Here is an 11,065-nt window from a genome sequence, read left to right on the forward strand (position 1 = left end):
AATTAAATTTAATATAAACCACGTGGATGAGGGAATGTGGTGTAAGAGGACATAAAAATTTCAAAATGTATATCAAAATATCGCTAGAAGTAAAAAACACGAAGATATTTTGTATCAAAATATATTCCCGGGGGTTGTACATTTATTTGGGAATTTTGAGATTATGCTTTTGACTTGGTATGGAAATAAAAATATTGTGCTTTGAGCCGGAGATTTTTTTGTTTATGAATTTGTTTTAACATTTTGTTTGTTAACATGTTTTGTTTATTTTCCTTATTATTTTGGTAAACAAGTTCATACCAGAATAATTATTGTTGAATAATTAAAGTCATACACTGAAGACTGAAATAAACTTCACGTCAGGGAAAACGGGCCACCCACACCCACAACCTGTGTGAAATTTTATATTTTTTTTATATATTTCTCCATTTCCTTTTAATTTGTTTTATATATACTCAGACAGTCCATGTGGTGAGACCGCTTCTGTCTGAAAAAATTTCTAATTCGGTTTCTTTGCGGATTCCTATTCAAAAATGTTCCCTTTAAACAAATCTGAAGGGTGCCGGCCGAAGTTGTTGGACAGAAATTATTTAAACAATTTTTTTAAACAAATACAAAAGGTCACCATTTTTTAACCCAGAAAATATTTTTTTAGGTTTTTTGGGTCATTCTAAACAAGAAAGGTATCTTGTGATTTTTCTCAAAAATTGATAGTTTTCGAGTTATAGGCGATTTAAAATCTGAAAAATGCAAAAATCTGAATTTTCGAGGTTTAAAAACTCGTATTTAAATTACTATTTTTTAGGTTGCCAAGTACTTAAATTGTAGTTTAAACATTCATTTTCAAGATTCTGAAGAGTGATCGGGTCTAACTTCAATTTACACTGCTGTTATTTAATTGTTAATTATGCGTGTCCATCCGATTTTTTGGCCGGTGCGGCACGTTCTATTTCAATAATCTCCTATTTTCCTTCGAAAAATATTTTTTTAGATTCTTTGGTATATTTTAAATAAAATAGGTTCTTGTCATTTTTCTCAAAAGTTAATAGTTTTATTTAAAATTATGAGCGATTTAAAACTATTACCTTTTCAGAAACATGGCAAGAAAATTATTTTACTTAGAATATTCCCAAGAATCTAAAAATATATATTTCGGGGGAAAATAGGAAATTGTTAAAATAGAGCGCGCCGCACCGGCAAAAATTGATGGGCGGGCACGCATATTTAACAATTAAAAAACAACGGTCTAAATTAAGGTTAGACCAGAACGCTTTTCATTATAGGACAAAAAGATTGCTCGAAACAGCTGAGATGAAAACCCTTCGAAAAATCGATGGTAAGACTCTATGGGACCGAGCTAGAAGTACAGATATACGATGGAGATGCAAGGTGGATAACATTAATAACTGGGTAAGAAACAGAAGAGTAGAATGGAATGACCACAAAAGCCGACTGACAACAAATAGGGTAGTCAGGACAGCGAGAGACGGTTCCCCAATAGGAAGACGATCAGTGGGAAGACCACGAAAACGATGGAACGACAACTTACTAGAGGCACATTGAAAAAACAGACAAATATCTATACAAAAAGAAGAAGAAGAAGAAGAAGAAGAAGAAGAAGCTTTTCATAATCTTGAAACTGAGTGTTTAAACTTTAATATAGGTATCTGGCAACCTCAAAAATACTAATGTAAATATGATTTTTTAAGCCTCAAAAATGCGTATTTTCGCATTTTTTAGATTTTATAAAGTAATAATATAGAAAAATGTGAAATACTAATTTTAAATATTTCTCAAGTTCTTAATATTTTTTAGTGACTAAAACATAACCTGACCAAACCTAACGTAGCATCATCGAAAATAATATAAAAAAGTTAATAACTAAATATTTTAGTGAAATATTATCTTTAAAATATGTTTTAAAATTACTAAAACATAACCTGAGCAAACCTAACCTAATCGAAAATAATATAAATAAGTTAATAACTGAAAATTAAAGTGACCATTCAAATATTCGTTAGTGACTAAAACATAACCTGATCAAACCTAACCCTAATTTTTCCTAATTTCACCTTAAATTTAAGGTCGCCTTTCACGTAGACAAACACCCAAATAATTATACTTAATTAAATTAACACAATTCTATATTTCCATAAGGAATTATAACTTTTTTTAAATAAGACAATATTGCATAATCAACTGCGCTCACCCCATGCTTAAACCAAATTTACACCAAATGCGCAACTGTCATGGCAGCCATATTTTGAAAATATCTCATTTTTAAATAAGATAAACACAAAAATTAATGCTGAGCGCACTTAATTGTGAATTTTAAATTGATAAAAAAGTAAGGCAGATCGCACATATCATATTATACACAGTTGTCAAACTCGTGTGGGGAGTTAATCAATACCAAATAAATACACTCTGAGCTATAGAAATAAAACATTGAGACGATGATTAATATAGTTTATCATTCGATAAGTGTTTCCTTTTTGCAGTAACTCTCGCATCCCTTCTCAATTCGTTTTTCAACTCACAAACAGTCTCCAAGATCCGTATATTTCGGCCATAATTTATTATTTATTAAATCGTAATCAAAAACACCATATACAAACTTCACGAATATTCAAAACTTTGACCTCCAACTACACTAGCGCCGCCAGGCGGGAGCAACGGCGTACATAGGTGCCATTGAATGTTAGTAGTTCAACTGTGCATAGAATTACTAACTTGAGGACAACAGTCAGAGATGATCGCAGTTTCACTATTGCTGCATTGCGAAACCGGACGCAAACTACTAGAATGCTTCAAAGGCATATTCGGCAAACCCAAGTACCAGTTATCAGCATTTCTACTATTCAACGAAGGTTCAGAGAAGGGGGTCTGATAGCTTGCACTCTACCAATGGGACCATTACTTACTGCTGCTCACAAAAGACGCAGACTTGCATTCGCCCGGCCCGTGAATATTACATCATTATTGATAATGGATAAGTGTAGAATATAAATTTATGGTGAACATAGCTGAAACAAGTTCTACAGAAGGGCTGGAGAACCTTGTTCGGTAATGTTCTGGGTAGAGATTTTTTTGTGGCACACACAGATCTCATCTTGATTGACAGGAGCGCATTAATAGCATACAGATTCATAATGGAGATCCTACAACAGCATGTGATGCCATATGCTGGGTTTATTGGCAATGGTGTTCAGCTAATGCAAGATAATTCGAGCAACAATTGGTAAGGATTGTAGCACAGTATTTTAAAGATAATGGTGTTCTAAAAATGGACTGGTCTTCTCAAAGTTCAGACCCTAATCCTGTTTAGCATATATGGAGCCTTCTAAAACGTTACGAAAGACGTCATACCTGCTCCAACAACATGTGAAGAGCTTCGCATGGCTCTCATTGTGAAATGAACCACTTTTCACGAAAGGGACATCCAAAATGTGATTATTTCTGTGCCAAATCCAATGATTAGTATCATCCAGAACTGTGGTCACGTACCTATTATTGAAATGAGTTATAATTGCCTTTTCTTGACTCTATAATTCAATTATTATTGTTATAACTGGAAACGTACATCGAAATTTTTAATACGTATATTATATTATCGCCAACCGTCACTAAAGTCATTCATTATTGTACTCATTTGACGCCATTTGCGGCAGTAAAGTAACACTTTATTGTACTGAAAGAAGAATTTTACTTTACCTACCGCGATTAATCAAATTAATCCAGATTGAATGTAAGTGGTCGATGGCAGTAATCGAATGGCGAGTATTTGAGTGAACTTAAAATTTATTTACTTTAATTATTAAAAATATTGTACACAATTTGCGTTATTATCAATTTTTATGTCAAAAAGTGAAATTCTGCAGTATGTTGTAAATATATTCATATAAAATAAATTAAAACTTTAAAATTAAAACTAAGTAAAACTACCGATTTAGTAATTATTATTCAATATTGATAACTATCAATTAAAAATCGAAAGCGGCCATCTTGCAAAAATAAACTGTCATCACTGTCATGAAATTATTATGACGTCTAAAATTTAAAAAGTTCTTAAATTGTAAATTGCAAGTAGGTAATTGTTACAACCATTATCAAATTATTGTAGAAAGTGAAATTGTAGATAAAATATATTTTGGCATTATCTAAGCTGTCAGGATTTCAGTACATACTTCATTTTCCAGTTTTTCATTCAGGGATTAATAAAATTAAAGATGAATAACTTTATGAAATACTGAACATAATCCAATTAAAAAAATATGTAGTGTTATAATGAGATTTTAAAGAAGTTAAATAAACGACAGATTTTTATTCAATTTATTTTATAAATTTTATATTATTTTTAAATAATTACAGAGCCCAAACTCGTACATAGACAACTTTAAGGTGCGAATCATCGGAATGCAAATTCCAAGTTGATTTCCAGTCAAATTATGTTGGCGATAAAATTGTATATGCACCACGTCAGTAAAGACTCTTTATCGAACTCGTCTGTTACTCGCCTCGCTCGCTACGGTCGCTCTTCTCGTGATATCAAGACTCGTTCGATAAAGAGTCACTTTACTGACTTGGTACATAAATAACTATTCTCAAACAACCTGTTTTATTATATGTATATTGTTATGCTCTGTATTTCTCTCTTGTTATGAGATTGATAAGCAAATTATTATTATGATTAATTACTTAATTATTTTAATTATTACTTATGTAAAACAAAACCAAAATTAAATTAAATTTTTTAACAAATTTTATCCTTAGGGCTATTTTAATTTTAATGCATTACCTTCGGTTTCTGGCTTCTAGTATCTCTCGATGCTTACTTCATCCAGGGACAAAACAGGGAAATTAAACACATTCGATGTCATATAAATGTTATAAATATTTTTTATTTATCCAATATACCATAAAATTAAGATTTAAAAATTATATTAAAATTCAATTCTGTTGCAACTCTTTCTCATCTAATAAATTAAGCTTTAATTCTGATATATCCTTTGTTTTAACAAAAATTTTATTTAAATAATTCGTTAGACTATTCTTACAAAATTTACTAAAATTTACTTTTCTCCTTTTGAATTGATTACTTATTCCTTCTTTAAATTTTGGAATTACTAAATTATGCTATAGAAATGCTCAATACAAAAATAAACAAATATGGTGTGGATATAAAACAAACTCTCTCCGTTTCACAAAAATCTGATTAACCTTTTTGTTCCTTCTTTACTTCTTTTTCCTGGATTGCGTAGTCCTCGATTCTCCCACACGTGCTCCTAGGATGTAGTGAATGGTCCTTTTCGTCCAGACTACTTCACAAACAAACAAACAACGGGACTCGCTCGAAATCTCTATTCAGTATTCTCTCTGCTCGATATCTTGAGCAAATTGATACCCACCGGCTACTCGTTCTAGACAGAAAACGGGAACCTCCTCGGACACAAGGAAAATTAACTTCTCAACTCGGTCAACGATTTCGTTTCACCACGATTCTGCTCGTAAAGGCCAATTTCACCACTTTACACCGACCTCTCAGTTTTTAAAAAAACTGGAATGTACTCAGAGCCGTGCAGTATATATTTTCAATATGATGCAAGTCTTTGAAATGCCGCCCCTTATACAGGGTGTTTTTAAATAAGTATTACAAACTTTAATGGGTAATTCTACATAAAAAAATAATGACAGCTCGATAAACATAATATGTACCCAAATGCTTCGTTTCCGAGATACGAGGTGTTAAAATTGTGATTACAAGCTGACGATTAATTTATTGCTCTAAAACCGATTGAGATATGCAAATTAAATTTGGTGGGTTATAAGAGGTAGTTATTGTGCATTTTTTGACATACAATTAAGAATTTTATACGCACCATTGGCGTGCATATTGGTAATGGCCTGAATTTTTTTATAGAAAAAAAATAGTACGCCACTGAAATATTTCAAATTAAAAATAATTTTTGAATTCCTTGTTTAATTTGTGACAAAAATATATCTTCCCTTTTTTTAAAAAAACTATTAAATCTATTTGAAAAATTTAAACGCAGATTGAATGACTAAAAGAAAGAAACGAAGGGCCGAAAGTCTCTTAGAATAAACAAAGGTTTCTTTTGAATAAGATATTTGAAATTAAAAGTTGACTCAATTTTCTCTTTTTTTTTCACCCCTGTAACTTGTTCAAATAAAGATTATAGAGGTTTTCATGGACTTTCTGTCCTCGGTAATAATGTAATTTTTTATTCTGAGTTTAAATTTTTCAAAAATACTAATTAGTTTTCTAAGGATTAAACAAAAATTAATGCATTTAAAAAGCATTACAAGCAAATTTTTGCCTACCCACTTAACGGCAATGTCTAAAGCCGGCCACTCACGATACTGCGGCGTCATTCAATTTTGTGGAATTCGGCCTAATGGCAAACATTTTGATCGTGTGTGACCGTACATCCAACAAAATCGTACAATTTTACCGCAGACAGACAGCCTATCTACTACAGTACTGCAGAATTGATATCATCGACGATTTTGTCGAACGACACCGCAGTACCGTGGGTGGCCGGATTAAAATGTAGATGAAATTCATTTTAAATTTAGCTCCATCTGTTAAGAGCTCGTCCACAGATTTTTCGTAATCAAATAAACGCTTTTGCTCCTGGTTCGAATTTTCTTTTTCAGCTGGAAATTCGGAACTTATATCAAGATTTTCTGCAATTTTATTAAATTTTCATTTGTTCATTAGCCATATTGTCTCTAACTTTTCAGTTTTTCTATAGTTTCTGACAACATTTTACACAATCTGACAGTTTAATTTTTGATTGTACTGATTATGCCGCCCCCTTGTAATGCCGCCTGGTGCGACTGCCTCGCCGCATCATAGCACGGCACGGCCCTGACTGTACTCTCCAGGTATTCATTACACAGTGACCATTTTTTCTTTCCTCAAAATCAGACTCAACATTTTCATCCCCACTATCTATCTTTCTCCGTCAACCACAAACATTCTCTCTACCCACTACATCCATATTTTCATTTCTTAAGAACCAATTTATTTTGTATACAACTTTTCCATTTTGTTAAATTCTAGGGGACACCAAATTACTTTCGTTGTTTCAAAATGCTAAACAAAAAGCCTGATATTCTAAATTCAATAAATTTGTTTACTGCCTATCCTTCTAAGAAACATTTATAAAACGTCATTGTTCATTCCACAGCGAAATAAATGTACTTTCTAATTTTTACCGCACCATTGTTTGAGTCCGTTCCGAGACCCATTAACAAACCACCTTGACGATTTCACTTTCCGCGAAAACACTGTTTACAACTAAATTATAATATTTACAATTTTTGGTCATATACAGGGCGATGAAAATCTATGATCTCGTGGTCTCTGATATAAATTTATTTTCTAAAATTTTCCCATAAAAATTACACAACAATATATAATATTATAAATATTTGTTTTCTTTGCAGGTCTTCTCAAAGGATTGACCAACAATGACAATATAGCAGTACAGGTTCTTACTGGAGGAATGTTATTAAGTGTGTTCATGTGGACTCTTGAATTTGTTTATATCAAATTAAGCAATAAGAACAGAGCATCCCAGAGAAATAGTTAATAATAATAATATATCCTATTCCACGAACATACGTCTGTTTTGGATTACTTCGACAACGAATATTTTACTGTGCAAAATAAGAAGAACGAAAGTAAATTGCAAATTACATTGTTGTTTATTGGAATAATTATTAGCGCCATTTACTTTCGTACTTCTTATGTTGCACAGTAAAATATTCGTTGTCGAAGTAATCCAAAACAGGCATATGTTCGTGGAATGGCCCATAATAATACTTTATTTCCTTTTTGACAAAAAATTTGTATAGGATCAGTCACAATAAACGTAAATCTAAAATTACACTAAACCTAAGATTATAAGACAAACACAAACACAAATAGAAAATGTAAAATTACTAATATACTCAAAATAATGTTAACTATTAAAATATTCTTCAACAGAGTAAAACGTATTCTGCAATAAAAAATCTTTTAAAGTTAATTTAAATATCTTCAAATTTTTACATTTTTTTATTGGCTCGGGTAACTTATTATATATTCTTTGACCAATTATGAGTAAAAATGCATATTTCCTTTAGAAAAAGGCACATGTAATTTTTGATTCTGACTTGTATTTATATTGTGAATTTGACTATTAGTTTTAAATTTCTCAAGATTTGAATGAATAAAAATACAAACTTTAAAAATATATAAGCACGGCACAGTTAAAAGTTTATATCTAGTAAAATATCTCTTACAGCTAGTTATTCGAGAAATACCAGCAATACAACGGACTATTCTCTTTTGAGATAAAAAGACTTAACTGAATTTACAAGACGTACCCCAAAATACTATGCCCTACCGCAAACGAGACCCCACCTGAGCATAATACACCATAATTAGCTGTTTTTCAGTTAGTATATCTTTGAGGTTTCGAAGTAGGTAACATGCTGTGTTTATTTTGGAAATAATATCATCACATTGCCTTTTCCAATTGAGACATTCATCAACGTACAAACCCAAAAACTTTAGGCATTGAACTTTTTCAATTTGTTTAGAATATATTGATAGTTCAATATCTAACAGATGTTTCTGTCTATTATGGAAATGAATAGCATGCGTTTTATCCGCATTAAGATGTAAGTAATTTGAGGAAAACCAATAACTAAGATCACACAGGAGTTCGTTACATTTATTTTCAAGAGATATATGTGATTTATCTGATATAAGTATTGAAGTATCATCTGCATAAAGTGTAAACTGTACAGCAGAATTTATTGCGACAATATCATTTAAGTAAATAAGAAATAATATTGGGCCAATTACATAACCTTGAGGAACACCCATATGAATGTAAATGTAGTCTGATTTGCAAATACTTACTGATTGTTGGGATACATCTGTTAAGGAGACATACTGACGACGTTCTGATAGGTAGGATTCTATCCGTTTTAGAGAGAGATCTTTTATTCCAATATTTCCTAGTTTATTAATGAGTAAGGTATGATCGACACAGTCAAATGCCCTACTGAGATCACAAAAAATCCCGACAGGGCATTCATCTGCATCAATATAGTTAGTTAAAGTCTCATAAAATGAATGAACTGCTGTATTTGTAGACTTACCTGCCTGAAAACCATGCTGATATTTACTAACAATACCGTTCTCCAATAAATAAGAGTTTAATCTGTTAAGATAACAGTATTCGAATATTTTCGAAAACACTGAAGGGACAGTTATTGGGCGATAATTACTAATATCCTTTGGATCACCTTTTTTATGTACAGGAAAGACTTTTCCCACCTTTAGATAATCCGGGAAAATACCATTTAATTGCAAAAAACAAGTTTATTAGAAATGTTAAAGGTGATAGTATGAATGGAATTACTTTTTTTAATAAAAATTGAGGTATTTCATCAAATTCACACGATTTTGAAGATTTCAATTTTCCTATCAATAATTCACTCAGCTCATTTGGAGTGTAAGGACATAATTGTAAAAAGTTTTCATTTTCATTATAAGGCGGTTTCCTTAACGTACTATTTTGATGACTGGGAATTTTAGAACGTATTTCAATTGGGGCATTCTTAAAGAAAACATTGAACATGTTAGCAACAATAGAGCACTCCTCTATTACACAATTTTCATCTGATTTTGGGCATATATTTTTCCTTCCATTATTGTCAACATTATTAGTCACGTCAGCAACAAGTCTCCAGGCACTTTTTGTAGGATTATCTGATAACGAAATAATATTCTGGTAATAATTTTTCTTTGTCAAACATAAAAGTTTCTGGTGTTTCTTTTTTTCTAACTTGTAATATTCACGAAGACACGGACAGGATCTAGATAAAACATGCAAATTTTTTAAGTTACTACTAGATAAACGTACTTCAGTGTTTACTCATTTTTTACGAGTATTTATAATACGTTTATTTTGCAATGGAAAATTAATGTTAAAATAATACGAAAAAATATCAACAAACACATTAAAAGCCAAGTTAGTATCAAGTATACCGTAAACCTGATTCCAATCTTCCAGCATCAGACTCATAATAAAATTATCTATCCCACTCTCAGAAAAATATCGCTTTTGACAAGACATAGGCAAGGTCGATATATCGATTTCAAGTTCAACTAAAACAGTTCTATGATCGGACACATAGTTCAGAGAAATAAGGAAAAAAAATATCATGTTGGTGACACAACCCCCTCCAGGCCGAAACCAAATTTTTTGAGTAGTATAGACGTCTATATTAATAACCTATATGTTTCCTGCAGCCGATTTTGATGATATACATAGTTATAAACAAATGAAGATCGAAAAACAAATTTGAGAGTGAGAAACTCATAAATCGTATAAAAAACTTCAATATGGCGTTTGCTGAATATGTCTATCCTTATTGCTTGCTTAGGAAATTGCAAAATAAATAATAAATTTTGAGTTTTTATATATATTCATAACTTATGTAAAAATTAACGTAAAACGTTCTTATTACACGGAATGCTGAGACTCCTGATGCTTAAATCATACCCTAAATTTCAAAGCAATTGGTCAAATAGTTTAAAAGGTATTTAATTTGTTTTTCCCAAATTAATTTTTTTTGCAACGCTATAAGTCAGAAAATGTCAGAAGTTACACTAATACTTTTGATAGTTTATGAAAGAAGAAGATTTATAATATTAATTTAATTTAAAATAAAATGACAAAAAATAATTCTAAATACTGTAAAATTATTTTGCAAAAACATGTAAATTAAAAAAAGGGGGGGGGCTAACTTCGTCCCTAATTGTGCTAGGACAATTGTTTTCCTTTCTAAATGTGTATAAAAATTCATTCTTTCCAAATATGAAAAAATAATTTTTCTACGGGTAACGGTTAAAAAGTTATTCTAATTGTTTATAAGTAAATAAAAAATTCAACGTGTTTTTGCAATATAATTTTACACTGTTTAAAATTACTTTTTGTCATTTTTTTAATTAAGTTAATAGTATAAATGTTCTTCTTCC

At 31.0% G+C, this 11,065-nt stretch overlaps 1 protein-coding gene across 4 annotated transcripts in view; it reads left to right on the forward strand.

Annotated features, from left to right (window-relative positions):
• The window catches only part of LOC114330120 (monocarboxylate transporter 1), a 64,899-nt gene extending 56,842 nt beyond the window's left edge, over positions 1–8,057 (forward strand). For all 4 annotated transcript variants that reach the window (XM_050643332.1, XM_050643334.1, XM_050643335.1 and 1 more), the window contains one exon: positions 7,474–8,057. In XM_050643332.1, coding sequence (XP_050499289.1) covers positions 7,474–7,619 — 146 coding nt within the window. In that variant the 3' untranslated portion in view covers positions 7,620–8,057. The remainder of the gene's footprint in view (positions 1–7,473) is intronic.
• Positions 8,058–11,065: the final 3,008 nt, after the last annotated feature.

Source organism: Diabrotica virgifera, chromosome 2, assembly GCF_917563875.1.
Source record: "Diabrotica virgifera virgifera chromosome 2, PGI_DIABVI_V3a".
Lineage (NCBI taxonomy): Eukaryota > Metazoa > Arthropoda > Insecta > Coleoptera > Chrysomelidae > Diabrotica > Diabrotica virgifera.